Source organism: Pan paniscus, chromosome 6 (assembly GCF_029289425.2).
Source record: "Pan paniscus chromosome 6, NHGRI_mPanPan1-v2.0_pri, whole genome shotgun sequence".
In the NCBI taxonomy this organism is placed as follows: domain Eukaryota; kingdom Metazoa; phylum Chordata; class Mammalia; order Primates; family Hominidae; genus Pan; species Pan paniscus.
Genome location: NC_073255.2, coordinates 154,241,440 through 154,264,663, shown reverse-complemented (window position 1 = coordinate 154,264,663; position 23,224 = coordinate 154,241,440). Strand labels below are relative to the sequence as shown.

The 23,224-nt window shown below is 36.8% G+C and overlaps 1 protein-coding gene across 1 annotated transcript in view; it reads left to right on the top strand.

Annotated features, from left to right (window-relative positions):
• The first annotated feature begins 1,783 nt into the window (after positions 1-1,783).
• ASZ1 (ankyrin repeat, SAM and basic leucine zipper domain containing 1) overlaps positions 1,784-23,224 on the top strand; it is a 71,969-nt gene continuing 50,528 nt past the window's right edge. Inside the window, exons 1-4 of the mRNA XM_003808648.4 lie at positions 1,784-7,460; positions 7,877-7,976; positions 12,137-12,259; positions 14,227-14,338. Coding sequence (XP_003808696.1) covers positions 7,356-7,460; positions 7,877-7,976; positions 12,137-12,259; positions 14,227-14,338 — 440 coding nt within the window. The 5' untranslated portion in view covers positions 1,784-7,355. The remainder of the gene's footprint in view (positions 7,461-7,876; positions 7,977-12,136; positions 12,260-14,226; positions 14,339-23,224) is intronic.

The window sequence follows — 23,224 nt, the reverse complement described above, 5'->3', positions numbered from 1 at the left end:
CATTACCTTTCTGTGCCTCTAATTCCTTCTGTAAAATTGAGATAGCATATACCTCAATAGGATTGTGTATTAAGTGACTTAATATAAGAAAAGCCCATACAATGTATTATCATTATTGCTGTGATTGTTATGATCTTAGATTATAATTCAGTGAAAGATTTTTGAAGCATTGATCTCTTCCATGTCTCCTGCTTCTTTGGTTACTATTTCTTAGGCCCCTGAAGTGATCCCTTTCCTTTGGTGGCTTCCTAAAGAAACAGTCAATCCCTAAGAATATATTCTTGGCCCTCTCATCTCATCCTATCCCTTCTCCTTTGATAACATTATTACTTTAATATGTCCATTATTACTTCTTAAGAAGATGACTTCTAAAGCTGGATAGCCCAGGCCTCTCTGGGGAACTTTGGACCTTAACTGGACATGGATGTTCCTTAGCTTTTTAGATGTGTCTCTGCAGAACAAAACTTACCTGTTTCCTCAAAAACTTTTCCTCCTTCTTGTTCTTATCTTACCAGCTTTGACTCCTCTCTCCCGCTCCTCCTTTATATCTAATCACCAAATCCTATTTTTTTCAGCATAAAATTTTAATTTATTCAGTTAATTCAAGAGTAAGTGTACCCTCGGGGTTGGATTACGTCACTGTAACATGGAAATGAGAAATGTTGGCTGGTCTTTTGAACACACAATATATAAACTTGAGAGTAGTTAATTGCTTAGTATTATCCACTATTTGGATTTGGAAACAGAGAAAATAAGTATTCAGCAAGAGGGCAAGGCATGTAAAAAGCCAAAGAGAGACAAAATATATTTTTCAGTTCAATAATGCATGCCAGTCCAGGCTTGTTCCTCGAAGCTCGCTGAATGTTGAATCCTTCGCTTGGTGCCTAGAAGTGTTTTTTTTCATTTCCAACTTTTATTTTAAGTTCAGGGCTACATGTGCAAGATGTGCAGGTTACAGAGGTAAACATGTGCCATAGTGGTTTGCTACACAGATTATCTCATCACCTAGGTATCAAGCTCAGCATCCATCAGCTAGTCTTCCTGATGCTTTCCCTCCTTCCAACCCCTACCCTCTGACAGGCCCCAGTGTATGTTGTTCCCCACCTTGTGTCCATGTGTTCTCATCATTCAGCTCCCACTTATAAGTAAGAACATGCAGTATTTGGTTTCCTGTTTTTGCATTAGTTTGCTGAGGATAATGGCTTCCAGCTCCATCTATGTCCCTGAAAAGGACATGATCTCATTCCTTGTTATGGCTGCATAACATTCCATGGTATATATGTACCACATTTTCTTTATCCAGTCTATCATTGATGGGCATTTAGGTTGATTCCATGTCTTTGCTATTGTGAACACTGCTGCAATGAACATACACGTGCCCACATCTTTATAACAGAATGATTTATGCTCCTTTGGGTGTATACCCAGTAATGGGATTGCTGGGTCAAATCGTATTTCTGCCTCTAGATATTTGAGGAATCACCACAATGTCTTCCACAATGGTCAAACTAATTTACACTCCCACCAATAGTGTAAAAGCATTTATTTTTCCCCACAACCTCACCACCATCTGTTTTTGACTTTTTAATAACTGCCATTCTGACTGGCTGAGATGATATCTCATTGTAGTTTTGATTTGCATTTCTCTAATGGTCAGTGATGAGCTTTTTTCCATCTGTTTGTTGGTCACATGTATGTCTTCTTTTCAGAAGTGTCTGTTTATGTCCTTTGGCCCACTTTTTAATGGGTTTTTTTTTCTTGTAAATTTAAATTCCTTGTAGATGCTGAATATTAGACTTTGGTCAGATGGATAGATTGCAAAAATTGTCTCCCGTTTTGTAGGCTGTCTGTTCACTCTGAAGACAGTTTCTCTTGCTGTGCAGAAGCTCTTTAGTTTAATCAGATCCCATTTGTAAGTTTTTGATTGTTGCAATTGCTTTTGGTGTCTTCATCATGAAATATTTGCCCATGCCTATGTCCTGAATGGTATTGCCTAGATTTTCTTCCAGGGTTTTTATAATTTTAGGTTTTACATTTAAGTCATTAATCCATCTTCAGTTGATTTTTGTATGTGGTGTAAGCAAAGGGTCCAGTTTCGATTTTCTGTATATGGCTAGCCGGTTCTCCCAGCACCATTTACTAAATAGGGAATCCTTTCCCCATTGCTTGTTTTTCTCAGGATTGTCAAAGATTAGATGGTTGTGGGTGTGCTCTCCAGCAAGGGCTCAGAACTAGGCTGAGGCTGAGATGGCTGAAATGGCAGAAGTAAACTTCAGAAGGTAGGTAATAATGAACTTTGCTGAGCTAAAGGAACATGTTTAACCTAATGCAAAGAAGCTATGAATCATGATAAAACAAAACAGGAGCTGACAGCCAAAATAGCCAGTTTACACAGGAACATAATCAATCTCTTAGAGCTGAAAAACATACTACAAGAACTTCACAATGGAATCATAAGTATTAACAGCAGACTAGACCGAGTGGAGGAAAGAATCTCAGAGCTTGAAGACTATCATTCTGAAATAAGACAGGCAGACAGGAATAGAGAAAAAAGAATGAAAAGGAATGAACAAAACCTCTGCAAAATATGGGATTATGTAAAGCGACAGAATCTATGACTGATTGGGGTACCTCAAAGACATGGTGAGAATGGAACCAAGTTGGAAATCATACTTCAGAATGTCATGCGGGAGAACCTCCCCAACCTAGCAAGACAGGCCAACATTCAAATTCAGTAAATGCAGAGAACCCCAGTAAGATACTCCACGAGCAGATCATCCCCAAGACACATAATCATCAGATTCTCCAAGGTCAAAATGAAAGAAAACAATATTAAGGGCAGCCAGAGAGAAAGGCCAGGTCACCAACAAAGGGAAGCCCATCAGACTATTAGCAGACCTCTCAGAAAAAAACCCTGCAAGCCAGAAGAGATTGGGGGCCAATATTCAACATTCTTACAGAAAAGAATTTCCAAGCCAGAATTTCATAACTGGCCAAACTAAGCTTCATAAGTGAAGAAGCAGTAAGATCCTTTTCAGACAAGCAATTGCTGAGGGTATTTGTTACCACCACACTTGCCTCGCAAGAGCTCCTGAAGAAAGCACTAAATAAGGAAAGGCAAAACCATTACCAATCACTACAAAAACACACTGAAGTGCACAGACGAGTGATACTATGAAGCAACCACAAAAACAAGTCTGCAAAATAACCAGCTGGGATCATGATGACACGATCAAATCTACACATAACAATACTAACTTTAAATGTAAATGGGCTAAATACCCCAATTAAAAGACACAGAATGGCCAGTTGGATAAAGAACCAAGACCCATCAGTATACTGTCTTCAAGAGAGGCATCTCACATGCAAAGACACACACAGGCTCAAAATAAAGCAATGGAGGAAAATTTACCAAGCAAATGGAAAACAGAGAAAAGCAGGGTTTGCAATTCTGGTTTCTGACAAAATAGACTTTAAACCAACAAAGATCAAAAAAACAAAAAAAGGGCATCACATAATCTTAGTGTTCAATTCAACAAGAAGGTTAACTATCCTAAATACATATGTACCCAATACAGGAACAATCAGATTCATAAAGTAAATTCTTAGAGGCCTTCAAAAAGACTTAAACTCACACACAATAATAGTGGGAGATTTTAACACCCCACTGATAATATTAAATCATCAAGAAAGAAAATTAACAAAGATATTCAGGGCCTGAACTCAGCTCTGGCTCAAGTGAATCTGATAAATATCTACAGAACTCTCCACCCAAATACAACAGAAGATACATTCTTCTCATCACCACATGGCACTTACTCTAAAATTGATCACATAATCAGAAGTAAAACACTCCTCAGAAAATGTGAAAGAACTGAAATCATAACAGTCTCTCAGACCACAGCACAATCAAATTAGAGCTCAAGATTAAAAGATTGACTCAAAACAACACAACTACATAGAAATTGAACAACCTGCTCCTGAATGACTTTGGATAAAAAATGAAATTAAGACAGAAATGAAGAAGTTCTTTGAAACTAATGAGAACAAAGAGACAATGTACCAGAATCTCTGGGATGAACCTAAAGCAGTGTTAAGAGGGAAATTTATTGATTATAATTCACAATAAATTTTGAAAATATCTCCTCCTGTCCATTTTCCCTGCCACTGCTCTAGTTCACAATTACAGTAACCTCCTAATGGGTCATGCTGCCTCCTGAAATCACCCTCTGACATCAATATCACACATTACTTAGCACAAAAAAGGAATGAAGTACAAATACATGCTACAATTGGGTGTTGAAAACATCATGCTAAGTGGTACATATACAGTGTACTGAGTTGAATGGTGTCCCCTAAAATTTCATGTCCACCTGAACCTGTAAATGTGACCTTATTTAGAAATAAGGTCATGGCATATGTAATCACATTAAGAAGAAGTCATACTGGATTACCACGGACCCTAAATCCAATATGACTGGTACATTCTACCACCAGCAACTACCAGAAGCTGGGAAGAGGCAAGGAAAGATCTTCCCCTAGAGCCTTCAGAGGAAGCATGGTCCTGCTGACAACTCAATGTTAGACTTCTAGCCTCCAGAACTGTGAGAGAAAAAAATTTGTTGTTATAAGCCTCCCAGTTTGTGGTAATTTGTTTTGGTAGTCCTAGGAAACTAATTCAGATAGTACAGACTTACCAATCTTGTTTATCCAATCATCAGTTGATGGATATTTGGGTTGTTTCTACTTTTGGCTAATATGAATAATGCTACTATGGACATTCATGTACAAGTACATTTATTATGTATTTGGAATTAATTTTGTAAAAGCCATGAGACTTAGGTTGAAGTTCATTTTTTACCTAAAGATATTCACCTGTTTCACAACTATTTGTTGAAAAGACTATCCTTACTCCATTGAATTGCTCTTGCACCTTTATCAAAAATTAGTTTATCATACTATATGTACTTGTGTGGTGCTATGTCTAGGTTTTCTATTCTGTTCTATTGGTCTATATCACAAAATCCTGAAATCAAGGCTACACATGAGTCTTGAAATCAAGGAGAGCAATTCTTCCTGCTTTATTCTTCTTTTTCAGAATTGTTTTAACTATTTTACTTCCTTTGCCTTTCCACATACAATTTGGAATAATCTTATCCATATTTATAAAAAAATTGCTTGGTAAATCCTAAGGTTTTTAAAAACCAATTGTATGTGGATAACTCCCACATTTATATTTCCAAGACCAGGCTTCCTCAAGGTCCACACATGAATATCCAACTAACCACTTAACAGCTACACTTGGCTGCTTGGTTTTGAATATGTTAATTTGGGGATGCCTATTAAATCTTCACGTTTATCCACTGGTCTTCCCCCATCTCAGTAAATGCAACGACTACTTAGCCAGTTGCTCAAACCAAAAACCTTCTCTACAATAGACCTAGAGTGTCTTTAAATACATACACACATCAGAACATGTTTTCATTAGCTTAAAAACATTTCACTGTTCAATTGCTTTCAGTAAAATCCAGATTCCTACTTAAGGCCCACAAGGACCTCTCATCACACACGCCTATCCTTACGAAGCTGTAGCCTCAGGCCTTCTTTCTGGTCCAAGCAGGACAAGAACTAAGGTAAGTGAGGTGACCCAGGAGCAAAATTTAAAAAGGCACTCACTGAATTTGCAGGACCCTGACAGTACTTCCTTAAACTTTGCTTCTTAGGGGCCTCACTTGCCCCAGCCTCACTTGCCCCATCCTGGTCCTGAGTCGCTTTTTTCTTGCCTTAGGACCTTGGCACTATTCCTGTCCACTGCCAGGAAAGCTCTATTCTCCCACTCTTATATGGCTTGTTATTTACGACTCTGCACAGTTCTGACTATCCTATCTAAAATCTACCTCTTACATTGAGAAAGACCTTATTCTAAGCCTATTACTTCATTTAGTCCTCATAACAATTCTCTTTGGTGGGTAATATCATCACCTCCATTCTACAGATAAGTTAGCTGGTACCCAGATAGATGCTAAGTAAATTGCCCAAGGGCACACAGCTACAGCTAGTGATTCCCCCAGGAAACACAAAAGTGGTTTGATTCCAGAAACTGAGCACACTTGTTTCTTTTGAAGCACTTACAATCTGCAATAGTGTTTTTGTTTCCTTGCATATTGTCTATCTCTACTTATTAAAGTGAACTCCATGAGGCTCCATGGTTTATCTTTGACGTTGTCTCCCCAAACCTAGTAGCACTTGGCTGTACTAAGTAATCCCTAGCATTTATTGAATGAATGCATTTAGAAAGACAGATGTGGCACCCAAATAGCTAAACTACTTCAAAATACTTACCTCTGAGCCTCTGAAGTAAATAATTTCAAAATCTTTTATCAAAGAATCTGCAAGAAAAAAACCGCAAAAGCTTTCAAATAATAGTGCAGGGCTATTATCTTGAGATACATATAATATGCCCTGTTTCTTGGTGGATCTACTTTTCTGTGGTGGCAAAGAAAATCACTGTGTTACCAACATCTAGAAGTTCTACCATCTAGAACCATGTAGAAAGGTGAGTTCAAGCTTGGGCCACTTCCACCTGTAGTTGTTTGTATTATTTGCTCTCTGGACGTTTAAGTCATTTCTTTCTTTCTGGCTCTTTGGATCCACTGTACCCGGAAACCCCCTCCTTTCATATTTTCCTCTAGGACATCTACACTTCATAGCGGGGAAGTGTTTTGACGGTCTGAAGCTTCTAAATCTAAGGTGAGATCTAAGATCACATGAAATGTAAAGGAAGAATTCTTTGGGGCAGTATTTTCTCCTGGCTCCTTCGTCGGCTCCTACTTGTGTAAGGGCTTCTTGAATGTCTGAGTGGTGCTCCTGAGAGAGGTGTTACGACGAAGAGTCCGTCTCCCAGGGGATACAGATTTAACAGACGTTTGGCAGGGAGCAGATGAAAAGGATGGCGGGGAAAGTCTAGTCTTACTTGCCGTTAAATCCTAGTGTGCTCCTGCCACAAGTAAGGCATTCCTTGCAGAGCAAGAATTTCATCATTTCATCAAGCAAATACTTTAAAGAGGTCGAAAGGTAAGTCCCTGAGAGGAACTGGAAGTGCCAGCAGAAGCCTGGCGCACGAACTTCGTCACCAGTGTCAGACACGCCAGGTTTTCACCTCAAGAAGCCTCAAGGTTAGGGACGGGGCAGGGAGGAGAGCAGCCCGCCGCTGTGCGCCTGCGCTGGAGGGCTCCAGACAGGAGCGCTTCCACGGCGCTCCTTCCCGCGCATCTCTACGTACGCCCCACCCCGGTGCGCATGCGCCCGGAGAGGTGAAGGGCGCGCGGTGCCGATAGGGAGCTTCCTTGGCTGGCATGGCGGCGAGCGCGCTGCGAGGCCTGCCAGTGGCTGGCGGAGGCGAGAGTAGCGAGAGCGAGGATGACGGCTGGGAGATTGGGTATCTCGACCGGACGTCTCAGGTAGCGGAGGAGGCCTTGTCTTGACCACATCTGGTTTCGGCCTCCCCTGGCCCTCGAAGGCGAGGCCCAGCCTCGTGAAACCTCCCACTTCCTCACATGTATTTCCCTTTTACCCAGTGGAAATACGGGAGTTTGTACTTAAGCAAACCCGCACAAATTTTCTCGTGTTCCCCAACTGTGGTTACCACCAAATACGCTTCTTTAGGTCATCATAGCTCCTCAGTTGGGTTTGGATCCATCATTACCTATTCCCTTGAAAGATAATTTTCGACACGAATTCTTTTCAAACTTTGTATCTCAGTCAAAATAAAGCCAAGAAAAAAAACCTGTGTACTTAACCAAACATTATTGTTTCCTGATGAGGTGGAAACAAAAATATATATAACAAGAATTTTTTAAAATGTTTACTTTTCTAGAAATTGAAAGGGCTGTTACCCATTGAAGAAAAGAAAGAAAAATTTAAGAAAGCAATGACCATCGGAGATGTTTCATTGGTCCAGGAGCTCCTAGATTCTGGTGAGAGATAAGGAACAGTTTCATCTGAACACAGCTGTCTTAAGTTCGCAAGGATTCTTTATTTTTAAAAGGTTTATGTTGCTTTTCTAATGGAAACGCAACAAATGTTAATGTATCATCCTGCATAATCTTCGTTGACTCCCTGAGTCCAGTCTGCCTTATTTTCTTCCTCTCTCCTTGCATTTGGAATGCCACCCTGTTTATCTTCCATCAGTTCTTCCCTCTCCTTCAAGCAAGAGGCCTACTCTAATCCTATCCCACTCTGATCATTCTTAATTTTCTCTTCATTTACTCTGCTGTAATGTTGTATGTTTCTTTTTTCTTTTCTTTTTTTTTTTTTTTTGAGATGTTATCTTGCTCTGTGGCCCAGGCTGGAGTGCAGTGGCGCGATCTTGGCTCACTGCAATCTCCACCTTCGGGTTCAAGCGATTCTCCTGCCTCACCCTCCTGAGTAGCTGGGACTACAAGTGCGTGCCACCACGCTCGGCTAATTTTTTTTTTTTTTTTTTTTTGTATTTTTAATAGAGAGAGGGTCTCACCGTGTTAGCCAGGATGGTCTCGATCCTCTGACCTCGTGATCCGCCTGCCTCGGCCTCCCAAGTGCTGGGGTTACAGGCATGAGCCACCGTGCCCTGCCTGTTGTATGTTTCTTAAGAAATGGTTCTACGTTTTAGTTCTTACTCGTTACAGTTTTTTGTTTTGTACTGGTGGAATGAGGCCTGAGCTAGGAATCAGAATAAATATATGGATAATTTCTTCCAGTTTATTGCCCACTCTGGTTTCTTGGAAGAGGCATTAAAACTTTGAGAGCATCAGATTTCATTTTTGGGGGATTGAAGGAAGGGGATGGAGTGTCTCTCTCTAGCTCTGCTGGAGTGCAGTGGCACCATCTTGGCTCACTGCAACCTCCATCTGGGGGCCGGGATTTAAGTGATTCTCCCACCTCAGCCTCCAGAGTAGCCGGGACTAAAAGCACCGGTCACCAAGCCCAGCTAATTTTGGTAATTTTAGTAGACACGGGGGTTTCACCATGTCGGCCAGGCTGGTCTCGAACTACTGATCTCAAGTAATCACCCACCTCGGCCTCCCAAAGTGCTGAGATTACAAGCAAGAGCCACCGCCCCCAGCCAGAGAGCATCAGTTTCTTTATGTAAAGCATCATAATTCTGTCCTGGGCTTCATGAATTTTTTGTGTATTAAATGAAAAAAAACTTTAAATTACCTTCACATAGAAATGTAAAATATTGATTATAATGATTGAAATTACTCAAAGTAATAACAAGCATTTACTTTAGTTTGATGCAAAAATAATTGTGGTTTTTGCCATTGTAGATACAAAACATTCACACACAAGGTAGTTAGATGTGATTATATATAGCATAATGTTTTTCTTCTATGCTAGAATCAATGCATAGTTTACTGAAAAGTAAATAATTTTGAAAACAAGACAGATCTGGGTTTGATTACTAACCATGCCACTTGATGGCTTTGTAACCTTGACTAAGTTACCAAATCTTCCTAAGCTTCAATTTCTGCCCGTTTTAAAATGAGGATTATTATATCAAAGGGTTGTTGGCAAGGGGGAGAATTAAAATACGCTTTTAAAGGACTTAGAACACATAGGAATTATGTAAACATTACCTGTTATTCTTATAAGAAATGAGAAGGATCTGTATGACTTTTTGGACAATGGAACTTGAGTTTGGAATTGAAAAACAAAATTGAATAAACTCTGAATAAGTAGAAAGAGGCCCGAATACCTAATATTAATATATGTATAGTGTACATAGCATGGGGTGGAATAGGCAGAGATTTGTTTTAGAAAAGAAAATTTGCCTTAGGAGTAGTGGGACTAGGTACAGTGAATGTGATAGAGGCTTTTGAAGGATTAAGACTTGATATGATTGATGGGCAGATGTGAGCTTTTCAGTCTCTTGAACAGAGCCTGCTGCTAAGTATTTAGTCAACCATTTGAAATTTGTTTTTAGTTACAAAAATTTTTAAAGTTCATTTTTAAAAGGCAGTAATAGAGATATAGGTAGAAGTAGAAAGATTTCTTTACCATTGTCCTCACTGTCATTCCCCTTACTGCTGATGCCTCACTTTCACAGGTTAACTCCTGTTTTAGGGTATTTCCTTCCAGATGTCATTATGTAACTCTTTTTAAAAATATTGTTAATTTTTTGCCCTTCAAAGTCATTATTGTTCTTGAAACATGCTTCTGCACCAATTGGAAACTCTAAAAATAAAAGCACATTTTGAGTCAGCCACTTTTAACCATTTGAAGATGTCTCCAGTTTTTGTTATTCTGTGTACTATCATTTTCAATTTTCTTTAAAGTATGACATATTTTAGACATTCAGAAAAGTAAGGTACCCCCTCTGGAGATAACTACTTTTCTATGGTTGATGTTTATCATTCTTATGAGTATCTTTATACTTTTACTATATCCCTAAACAATATAGTATTATTTTGAATGTTTTTGAGCTCTATAAATATACTGTGTTCATCCTTTTGAAACTTACCTTTTTTTGCACTATGCCTGGAACATAATATGTGCTTAGTAATTTATGTTAAATATTAGAGGTTAAATATTAAGTTAGAATTTTAGTAAGAATTTTTATACTAAAATGCCACATTTGCTTCTTTTTTTTTTTTTTGAGATGGAGTCTCACTCTGTCGCCCAGGCTGGAGTGCAGTGGCATGATCTTGGCTCACTGCAAGCTCCGCCTCGCGTGTTCACGCAATTCTCCTGCCTTGGCCTCCCAAGTAGCTGAGACTACAGGCACCCACCACCACGCCTGGCTAATTTTTTTTTTTTTTTTTTTTGTATTTTTAGTAGAGGCAGGGTTTCACTGTGCTAGCCAAGATGGTCTCAATCACCTGACCTCGTGATCCACCCACTTCGGCATCCCAAAGTGCTGGGATTACAGGCATGAGCCACCGTGCCTGGCCTTTGCTTCTTTTTCTTTGCATCTTTTCCTTTCTATCTTTGCTATCACAGTTTGAGCAGTATTCTCAATAAATTGAGAAAACAATGATCTTTTCTCTGATCTCATTGATATGCTTTCAATCAAAGCAGTTCAAAGAGGAAGATTTGTTAGAGAAGACAAGTAGGGCTAGCAGTAGATGTCTATACTAAGATAGTTTAATGTTTTCTCCCAGTGATTATTATGTACCTTATATCAATTAAAATTAGACAGTTAGAAATTAGACATATGTAGTCTTTCAGTGACCCAGTGTTTATACAGCCAAAAAAGTGACAGAGTGAGATCCTGTCTAAAAAAAAACAAAAAACAAACAAACAAAAAAAACTTACTTTCAATACCTGATATCTCCCTTTATTTTAGCTCACTGCTTGTCATTCGATTGTCCAAGACAGAATTTGACAGTCATTTTTAATTTGTTGTTGTCCATCATACCTCCTCCTCAAAGTAATTTTAAATTCTGATGACCCTGCCTTTGAAATGTCCTTTTGTTTTCCTTCCTTTCTCTCTCCACTGCCCTTGCTCTGATTGTCGTATAAACTTCCTGCGTTATAACTAGTTTCCTTGCCTCCTGTCCCATTCTCAATAGTGGTGTCTATGTTGTCTTTATAATACATATGTAATGATGTCAGTTCCTGGATCACAAAACAGAGTCTGCGTTTCTTAAGGGAGTTTTCATAATCTAACCTTAACCTGTCTTTTTAGCTTCATGTTTTATCAGTCACCCATGGGTAAGTTTAGTGTTAGGAATAAAGTTAAAGGTTTTTGAGGGATATATGTGGTATTTTCAACCATAGAGATAACTGATATTGCCCAGGGATAATATTCTAATTTAAAAGACATTTTACCTCTGTGAAACCTTTCCAGCTCCCCTAGAGAAATAAAAGGTAGCATGTAAAAACCTGTTATAATATACATACTCAGTTACATATATGATAAAACATCAGTCAGATCAGTCTCGGAACATAGTGCCTGTAGTGAAACTGAAGTTAGCAAATTGTGTTAATGTCCCGATATAACTATTTTGTATTTTTTGGAAGCCATTAAAAACTTCCCATGGTGGAATAAAGTACATGATGTACGTCACTTTACACAGTACTTTAAGCATATAAGGTGACTGATTTTTTTCTTTGGTGGTAGTGTGCTTTTAAAAGCTTGTTTTTATATTGACAGGCATTAGTGTAGATTCCACCTTTCAGTATGGATGGACTCCCCTTATGTATGCTGCTAGTGTTGCCAATGCAGAGCTGGTTCGGGTCCTTTTGGACAGAGGTGCTAATGCAAGCTTTGAGAAGGGTAAGATGTTTCAGATAACTTAAATGATTATGCTTACTGTGATTCCTTGGTTTCCAAGTAGCTATTATATAAAGTGCAAAAAACTAAAGCCATTTGAAGTAACCTTTCTATTCATTATACTATGTAAATAATATACAAAATCAAATTAGAAACCATACATATTCTGAAAAACTCTCTTTCCAAAAACATAAATTCCAGTTATAGTATCTTTATAACTGGTTGTTATTATATACCTTTAACTTTAAGGTTTTGGTTGTTTTTAAAGGAAAAATTCTTGTAAGAAACATTAAAAAGTTTATAATTTAGTGGCAAATTACTGGAAAATCAGTCTGTGGAATTTTAAACTAAACTCCAAATTACATCACTTAAAGTTGTTTCAAAGATAGTTCATGAAATCCATCTTTGTCCTTGTTACTAAATAATTTCCATTCAGAAGTGCTTTGAGTGTAAGAAGAACAAGAGTATATGAGCAAATCCAGTTTAATTATTACATTGAATTCCTGATTACTTATTTTTAACATTTTCAATAGACAATTAAATTTTCTTCATAATTTCAGGTATAGGTTTCATTTTAGAATTGATTTTTACATTTTATAGCTACAATTTTATTCTTTTTTCTCATTTATATATTTTACATAAATTTCTGTCTTAGCAACAGTTTCATGTTTAATCTTTTCTATTAGGTTTTTCTTTTTATTATATAATTTTAAAATATCACTTGGCCAGGCATGGTGGCTCATGCTTATAATCCTAGCAATAGCACTTTGGGAGTCTAAGGCAGGAGGATCACTTGGTCCCAGGAGTTCAAGATCAGCCTGGACAACATAGTGAGACTTTGTCTCTACTAACAATAAAAAAATATTAGCCAGGGGTGGTGGCACACACTTAGAGTCTCAACTACTCAGAAGGCTGAGGCAGGAGGACTGCTTGAACCCAGGAGTTCGAGGTTGCAGTGAGTTATGATCATGCTACTGCACTCCAGCCTGGACAACAGAGTGAGACACTGTCTCAAAAAAAATTACTCAATGAAAGCTATGCTTAGGAATGAGGTTTTCAAAAGTGTATAAAATATTCTGCTCAAAAAATTAATTAATAATTATTCTTTTTATACTTCGCCCTCCTTGTAATCAGAGGGATAGTTAGAGCTATAAAATATATTTTTCACAGAATGTACACATAAGTTCTTTTATGTGTCCCACAATAGCCCTGTCACATACAAAGGGCAGATACTAGGTTCTTATCTGTATGTTAGATCTAATGAGCTATTAAGATATCACAAGAGTTACAGTTTCTTAGTGGCAGGACTGGGACTAGAATGTGCTCTGTCAGTATTGAGCCACTAATGTGAATCATAGCTGTTGTGACCTATTTTGAAGTCTTAATTCAAAATAGGTGTTTTTTTGTGTTTAATTTACTCTGATCTTTGCTGGCACCATGAGAGCCAAGGGAAGAAGAGTTTTAGGAAACAGTGAGTTCAGAAAGATGAAGTACAAAAGGACTGAAAAGAAACCAAACCAATGGATGTGGCAGTTATAGCAATTTCAGTAGGGTAGTTTATAAGCCAGATTTCAGGAGTTTTCAAATGGATAAGAAGTGAAATCAGAGAATATAGATCATTGTTTCCCAAACATGAGTTTAGCAAGGCAAATTTTAATCAACCAAAAACTGTTCAAATCCAGACAATGTGGCTGTGTCCATGTCCTTAACCACTTTCTGTTCTCTTGAAGTAGTGGGAGTAAGAGGGGAAGGAAGTTAAATGAATTATAGATAAACTTTGGAGACTGAAGGGATTCATGTCTAATCTCATCTTTCGATGAAGGAAGACAAAGTTACCTGCTAAGAGTGAGAGATTTGGGAAGAGGTTATAGAGTTTTAGAGTGCAATAATAGAATGTTTTGAGTGGTAAAGACATCGAATAGATGCTCTTGATGTATGGGGATTTTTCCTCACTTTTCTATTCACTATAGATAAGCAAAGTATTTTGATAACTGCATGTTCTGCTCATGGCTCAGAGGAACAGATCTTGAAGTGTGTAGAACTACTACTTTCAAGAAATGCTGATCCAAATGTTGCTTGTAGGTAAGAGCCTTTATATCTGTTCAAAATTCAAGTCAAATTAGAATTTTTCTTTGGTATCAGCCTTTTAAAAATCATGAACAATGTTTACTTGGCCAAATAGTTGATGAATGAAAATAGTTCATAAGGTCATGGTTCCAATTCTATAAGATTATCAGAGGAAGGGGATATCATGAAAGTAGTCTTTCAACTCTACATTTTGAGAGAAATGTCATAAGAATTTAGAATGAGAGGGAAAGGAGGACAATAAACTATAGTATCTCTTCTTGTGAATCATACTACTCTAAAGAATATGACGATTGACCTGTAAGAGTAAAGCCTTTTAATGTTCTCTCTGTATAACATTTAACAACTAAACAATTTTACAAAAATACTAAGAAAATATATCCATTTTCTATTTTCCTAATTGTTTCCATTTTCTTAAGACTTCACGAATTAACTAGGTAATAACATGTATGTAATAGTGCCTAGATGCATAGAAGACAAGCAGTAAATGTATCTTGCATCTTTTGAAATGTCAGTAATAAAAATGAATCAGATTGCTTAAAATTTCTATCACATTGGCTTCCTTTCTGACTCTATCTTCTATTTCATCTTCCTATTAAATCTCTCTTGGTGTTTCATTTAATCTTTAAAATGAGTAGGAAGTAGCCCATCTAACAAAAATGTCTAGCACAAATAGAATTATTATTCATAATTCATTAGTTCAGATAATGATGATCTAGTACCTGATATACAGAAATAATTATGCTTCACTCTGGAAGTTTTTTTCTAAATTGGTTCAGTTTCTATGATACCTGGACAGCAACCTTGGAAGGTACTTTACAGCTTTAGATAGTTCCCAAATCTTTGTTGAGATTTAAAAAAATAATATTTTGGTCTAGTTGTAGTGGTTCTCAAGCAAGGTCTATTTGGCCTTTCAGGGGATATTTGGCAATGTCTAGAGACATTTTTGATTGTTATACCTGAGAAATACTACTGGTACCTAGTGGATAGAAGCCAGGGATGCTGCTGAACATCCCAAAATGCATAGAACAATCCCTCAAAACAAAGAATTACAAATCCCCAAATGTCAGTAGTGCCATGGTTGAGAAACCCTGATCTAGTGTGAGAAGGGCCAAGATGTATTGAGTGGATAATTAATATTTAAACAAAGATAAAAAAGAACTGGCAGAGAAACTACCTGCAAACCTGTATTTTTTTTTAAGACAGGGTCTCGCTCTGTCACCCATGCTGGAGTGCAGTGGCACCATCGTGGCTCGCTGTAACTTCTGCCTCCCAGTCTCAGGTGATCCTCCCACCTCAGCCTCCAGAGTAGCTGGGACTACAGGCACACACTACCACAGTTGGCTAATTTTTGTATTTTTGTAGAGACGGGGTTTCACTATGTTGCCCAGGCTGGTCTTGAACTCCAGGGCTCAAGCAATCTGCCTGCCTCCACCTCCCAAAGTGCTGGGATTAAAAGTGTAAGCCACCATAACTGGCCTACCTGCAAACATTTTTTTTTTTTTTTGAGATGGAGTCTTGCTCTGTCGCCCAGGCTGGAGTGCAGTGGCACGATCTTGGCTCACTGCAACCTCTGCCTCCTGGGTTCAAATGATTCTCTTGCCTTAGCCTCCTAAGTAGCTAGGATTAGAGACGCACGCCACCACGCCTGACTGATTTTTGTATTTTTAGTAGAGATGGGGTTTCACCATGTTGGCCAGACTGGTCTCAAACTCCTGACCTCATGATCCGCCCACCTTGGCCTCCCAAAGTGCTAGGATTACAGGCATGAACCACCGCACCCGGCCTCAAACTTTTAACGAAACTTTTATCCTGTCATATATGGTATAATCCTTAGTAAAATGTAACTTTTGGATCTGGTTATACCTTGGAATTAGGACATGTGCTTTAGTACTCCTCGCTGAAGTAAACTTCCATGAGTTGTAATTTTGATGTATACCTTTAGAAGTGGCATGAGATAAAACTTTTGCTTGGTGCTCTTCACTTTCTTTTTTTCCGACTGCCTCTATGAGATTTTGTAGGTAGTGAAGTCTTTACCCTTCTAATCACCTAAAATGTTGTAAACACACAGAAGTCAGTCAAGCCAGTGTCATAGGTTCTAGACTATTCTTTCTCCTCAAGAACTAGAAGATATCCTTTAGGTACATAAGATGTATTGGGAAAAACAGATTCAATTTGAATTAAAATGACACAAGGTTAGCATCTTATGCTAGAAACTATAAGGCAATGACACTATAAGGCAGTTTCAAAACTGAAAATCCTAAATGAGCAGATGAATTTGAAAGAGCACAAGATTTAGCTTGGTATATGATCAACTCTCTAAAATAATTAGAGAATTTATAGAGTGGTTGAAGAAAATAAAGCAATATGCATTTAATTAATAGATGTGAGAAATAACCTGAAAAACTATTCAGCTGCTTCTTTTTTAATGCTCAAAGCATAAAGCAATAAAATTGAATTGTGTTTCCTTGATAGAGCTGAAAAGAGGATAAGTTATGGCAAAAAGTGCTTTTAGGCTGCAAATTTTATAAGAAGGATAGCATTAGGGGACATGGTGGGATAGCGTGCTGTCAATGTGAAAGACAAAACATATCAGGACATATGGGGAGTACAATGAAATTTGAAGAGAATTTTATAGCTAACTCATTAGCAGTGACAAAAATCAAAACCTGTTAGAAGATTGGGAGCTTTAGATTCCTGTAAAAAGTGCCAAAAGATACCAGCAATACATCTGGGAACCACTCTTCAGATGTCAAGGAGAAAAACAGATCTTCAGATGAATTTACTTTCAAGCTGTTGATGTAGCCTTTTTTGTTGAGCAATGCCATTGCTGAGAAAAATTACCTCTCAAGAAAAAGAGCACAAGGAAAGAGTCAGCCTTAAAACATAAATGGCTAGATTTTGCGAAAGCTAGATAGATGGTCACGTACTTGATAGATGCAAAGAAAGTTGGCTTCTAACTTTTTTTTTTAACTAATATGGGATCAGTAGTCTTGTCTCATGAAGTGAAATTAATAGCAAAGTCTTGGAGATCAGCCTCTAAGCTTGAGATTGAAGTCTCAGTTTCCATGTGTAAAGTAGCATGAACTCTTCTCCATTCTGTGGAAATACCTCATAAGACAGGATCTTAGTTTTTAGATAAAATGGGGAAAAATGAGTTACTGATTCGTATTAGGAGCAGGAAGATAATTTCTAGGGGTTTGTAGATCTTAAAATGAAAGTAAGTCACTTGAATTACTTGGTTCTGTTTGCACTACACTACAAGTGAGTAGATAGAAGAATAAAGATTAAGAAGAAACTGTTGAATTTCCTCTACTTCACTAATTAGAAATCTCGCTGAATGGTACTGAGGGAATTCTGTAATAGTTTAAAATTTTTAACTTGTGTATAATTTACATACACATAATTAAAATACTCAGATTTTCAGTGTACAGTTGGATCAGTTTTGATAAATGCATACATTTGTGTAACTTACACCACAAGATGGGATATTTCTATCACTCCAGAAAGTTCCATTGTGTCTCTTGCCAGTCCAGTTCCCTCTCCACCAGAAGCAACCATGTGATCCGGATCTTGTTTCTACCACTATAATTTTTTTCTGTTCTAGAATTATAGAGTATTTTTGTGATTTCTTTAACTGAATATAATAAATTTTAAGACTCATCCATGCTCTGTGTATTAGTAGTTTGCTATTTTCTTTATGGCCTGAGAAAAACAGGTGTTCCGGTAAGGCAGAAAAATCAATTGGCTTAGAAATTAAAAGAAAAGACAAAAAAGCCATAAAGTTGTTAACAAGATTTCAGTAAGCAGAATTTTAAAGTATTTAGGCTCAGTGCTAAGGCAGCATGAGTGCTGACAATATAGTACGTTTTTCTAAGTCCCTAAACAGACAAGCGCCTTGCATCAGTGCTTCAAGTAGCAAGCACTGACTATCCACTCCTTTATTTTTTATTTTATTATTTATTTATTTATTTATTTTGAGATGGAGTCTTGCTCTGTCACTCAGGCTGGAGTGCAGTGGTGGATCTCCGCTCCCTGCAATCTCCAGCTGCCGGGTTCAAGTGATTCTTGCCTCAGCCTCCAAAGTAGCTAGGCCTACAGGTATGCCACCACTCCTAGCTAATTTTGGTATTTTTAGTAGAGATGGGGTTTCACCATGTTGGCCAGGCTGGTCTCGAACTTCTAACCTTAAGTGATCCACCTGCCTTGGCCTCCCAAAGTGTTGGGATTACAGGCATGAGTCACTGCGCCTGGCCCACTCCTTTATTTTACCTACTGAATTGTTTATTGAGAATCATGTTTGGGGTATGCTGTGGTTGTTTCCATTTGTTTTGCTTCAGCAAGCCATTTGTGTATGTGTACTAAACGTTAATATCACTAAATACCTTTTTTTGTTGTTGTTTTATATTTCAATTTTTTCAGTTTTCATTCTTTAATTTCATTTTTTTCAGTTTTCTTTCAGAGTTCCCCTTTATGTGCCGGGGATACATTCCAAGACCCCCTAGTAGACGCCTGAAAACATTGATACTACCAAACCCTATAAATACTGTGTTTTTTCCTATGCCTACATATATGTGATAATTTATAAGTTAGGCATAGTAAGAGACTAACATTAACTAATAATAAAATAGAACAATTATAACAATATACTGTAATAAAAATTATGTGAATATGGTTTCTCTCAAAATATCTTATTGTACTGTACTCACCTTTCTTGGTGACCTGAAATGATCTGAAAAGATCTGTCAATCTGATAATTGAGACAGATCCGTCAGTGATAATTGGGTGTGTAGTATATATAGCATGGATATGCCAGACAAAAGATGATTCATATCTCAAGTGAGACAGTACAAAATCTCATCACACTATTCAGGACAGTGTGCAATTCAAAAGTTATGAATTTTTTATTTAATATTTTTGGTCCTCAGGTTACTGCAGACAGCAAAACCACAGATAAAGAGATACCATCTCATGCCAGATAGAATGGCGATCGTTAAAAAGTCAGGAAACAACAGATGCTGGAGAGGATGTGGAGAAATAGGAATGCTTTTATACTGTTGGTGGGAGTGTAAATTAGTTCAATCATTGTGGAGGACAGTGTGGCGATTCCTCAAGGATCTAGAACTCTAGAACTAGAAATACCATTTGACCCAGCAATCCCATTACTAGGTATATACTCAAAGGATTATAAATTATTCTGCTATAAAGACATGTGCACACATATGTTTATTGCGGCACTGTTCACAATAGCAAAGACTTGGAATCAACCCAAATGCCCATCAATGACAGACTAGATAAAGAAAATGTGGCACATATACACCATGGAATACTATGCAGCCATAAAAAAGGATGAGTTCATGTCCTTGCAGGGACATGGATGAAACTGGAAACCATCATTCTCAGCAAACTAACACAAGAACCGAAAACCAAACACTGCATGTTCTCACTCATGAGTGGGAGTTGAACAGTGAGAACACATGGACACAGGGAGGGGAACATCACATACCAGGGCCTATCAGGAGATGGGAGGCTGGGAGAGGGATAGCATTAGGAGAAATACTTAATGTAGGTGACGGGTTTATGGGTGCACAAACCACCATGGCACGTGTATACCAGTGGAACAAACCTGCACGCTCTACAAATGTACCCCAGAACTTAAAGTATAATAAAAATAAATAATTAAATTTTTATCATTTGATGGTGAACATTTCCAAACTTATTAACTAAATAGACACATTAAAGGAGTAATTCTCATCTGCTTTAAAGTTTATATTGCACCCAAATTTTGTTTTAAGTAAACATTTAAATTTGCTAATACTATTTGGATTCCTGGGTGTCAATGTTTTTTGCAAAAATTTTGTAGCTTCTTCCAACATTTCTTCTCTTTCATCTTGAAAGTGGCTTCTTGAAAAGGAAAAAACATCCCTTTAATGTGATATTATTAAGGTATCTCCATCATGATACCATGACAAGCATCTTCTAAATTTTGCAGTTCTAGAAAATCTCTCATCTATCGTTTCTTCAAATATTACATCCTCCTTCTGAGCCTCTGATTGTATATCCATTAGACCTTCTCACTGTATCCTCAATATCTTTCATTTTCCATTTTTCAGTCTCATTGTGCCATATTCTGGATTATAGCTTCTGATCCTCCCTCTAGGTCACTAAATCTCCTTCACCTTCTAATCTGTTGTTAAAATAATGGATTTAGTTCCTCAGTTTTTAAGAAATTTTTAAAAACTTCTAGATTCCCTCACAATTTTGGTCCAAATTATCTAACTTGCAATTACTAGAAATAGAAATCAGCATCTTCTAGATTTTTAAAGTCTATTTATAACTATTTTTGTGTCAGCTCTGTAATTCTTTCCTTCCCATGCAAACTTCTTTTTTAAAATCTTATTTAAAATAGCTTTGGAAATAGCATTGATTTAATTCATGGACAGTTTTCCATATGATATGTAGATCCACTTTGTTCTTTTATTATTTTTATTTATTTTTTCATTTTCCATCTGTGGGACTTACGGTAAAAACTGACAACTTGAAAGCCGTTTTTAAAATTAAGCCTCTAGGACACAAATTACATCTTATGCATCTCTTGGATCTTGATACTGACAATATTTAACACAGTGTACGGTATCTGGCAAATATGGAAATTTAATACTGGTTTATTTTGGCTTTAGAATTTGTTTGGGGGCTTTAGAATTTGTAAATGAAACATTTATTGAATATTTGCTGTGTAATAGGCACTGTGTTAATTGCTTGTCTGTGTTAATACATTGTCTAAATAATCTTTACAACTCACTGATAAATGGTATGTTATTTTTCACAGAACAGAAAATTGGTGCTCAAGTATTTAAGTGCCTTTGAATGTAACAGAGGTTTGATAAGGGTATTTACAACAGTTTAATCTGAACAGGATCCACCAGTAGAATGTATTTATATTCTTCATCTTGTCTATATTTAGGATGTTTTCACAACAGTTTAAACAGCCTGACTTTTTATATTGTTGCAAAACATATGTTGTGTTAAACTTCCTGTATCTTTGGATTTGGGTTTTTTTCCCTGTCTTGTTCCCTAAATTACAGTTGAATATTTTCACTTAAAAATTCTACAAACTATGAAAGTATGGGAACAGAACAATGTTACCACTTTAATTTAGCTTAATCACCTGTAGGTCTGAAAAACAAGGTGGCCTTCAGTCAAATGAATTGAAACTTGACATAGTAAATCTTCAATTTAACCTTGAGTTTGGAGTTGACATTTTTATTGTTAGAATAAACCTTTAAAAAATATATGCAATTGACATTTTTGTTTTTAGAAATTGTGCATTTTCCCCCTAGTTTGCTGAAACCCTTTCTTATATTTAAAAAAAAAGATTTTTGTTTTTTACATTTAGAAGGCAATTTTTCTAGCATATGTATTTGTTACATTAAGATTGCTCAGTCATAAGATAAGGGTTTTGTAAAGTGATGTGGCATTTTAATTTAAATAGATGCTTTTATTACCATTGATAAGGCAGAACACATTAATTAATGCCCTAGGTTTTGACGTAGTCATTGTGTAATTGTTAACTTGTTGAATGTTATTGCACGTTTTAATAAACAGAAGATACCTTTGGAAAAAATGTTGCCTACTTTCTCAGAACATAAATTTAGTTGTAAATGTCACAGGAGCAGTTTGGTAGATAAAAATGTAATTTTGGCTTACAATAGTAACTTGTTTTCTAGTTGTAAGTAAATGTGTGACATATCTTGTCTCTGAAAGCATAGACTGGAATTACAAAAATATTATTTCATAAAGAATTTTTAGAAATATCTTACCTAGAAAACATTACTAGAAATTGTCATTTATGTTGTAGTTTTTCTTTTTAGCCTTTTTAACCCTGTAAATAATCAAGACATTTTGTCATAAGATATTAAAATAATATGGAAGTCCAAGTAGTAAATCATGAGTCTTTGTTGATTAAAGAAATTCCTTAAATTCTCTGCCCCAGGATAGCTATTTTAAGTAGTTTGGTAAATGTCCCTAATCCTTTTTAAAAAATACACATTTTCATACAAATGCACAGACACACACACACACACACACTTCTTTTCACTTGTTTGGGATCTTTCCTTGTCATTACATAATAAGTTTACCTCCCATTTTTTTAGCTGCTTAATATTCCTTATTATTAATGTACTGTAATTTATTGAACCATTATCATGTTGACAGCATTTAAGTTGTTTATAATTTTTATTCTTATGTTATATGGTGGTTAAGAGTACTGTCTTATGAACCAGACTGCCAAGGTTTGAATCCCAACTTTGTCATTTACTAGCTCTGTAATTGGGCAAGTTATTCATCTTTTCAGTTTCATTCTTATAGTAGGGGATAAAAATACCACTCACATCATAAGGTTGCTTTGTGTTTAGAACAGTGCCTAGCCACAGAGTAAGCATCAGATGTTCGTTTGCCATAACGATGATAATATCCTTGGTATGCGTTAATTCTGTAGAAGACTTCCAGAAGTAGAATTGCTCAAAAGGTTTGCACATTTAAAATCTTGCAAGTTACATCCAAACTGTCCTCCAAAAAGTTTTTTCCACTTTACATTTGTAGACCATGTGAAAGTATCCATTTTGTTTTTGGCATTCTTGCTAACATATTGTTAGGCATTGTGGTTTGAACAATATCACGGATAAAAGTGAGCATGTTATAGTTTTGTTATTTTTCTGATTTTTAATTAGTTTGAACATCATTCCTTATGTTTTTAGCCTTTTATATATTTGTAATAAATTGCCCCATTATCATTTTAAAATTTATCTCTTATCTACATATAGGAGCTGATTTTACCTTTGTTAGCAGTTTTACCTGTATGCAAACAATGATAGATATCTTAGG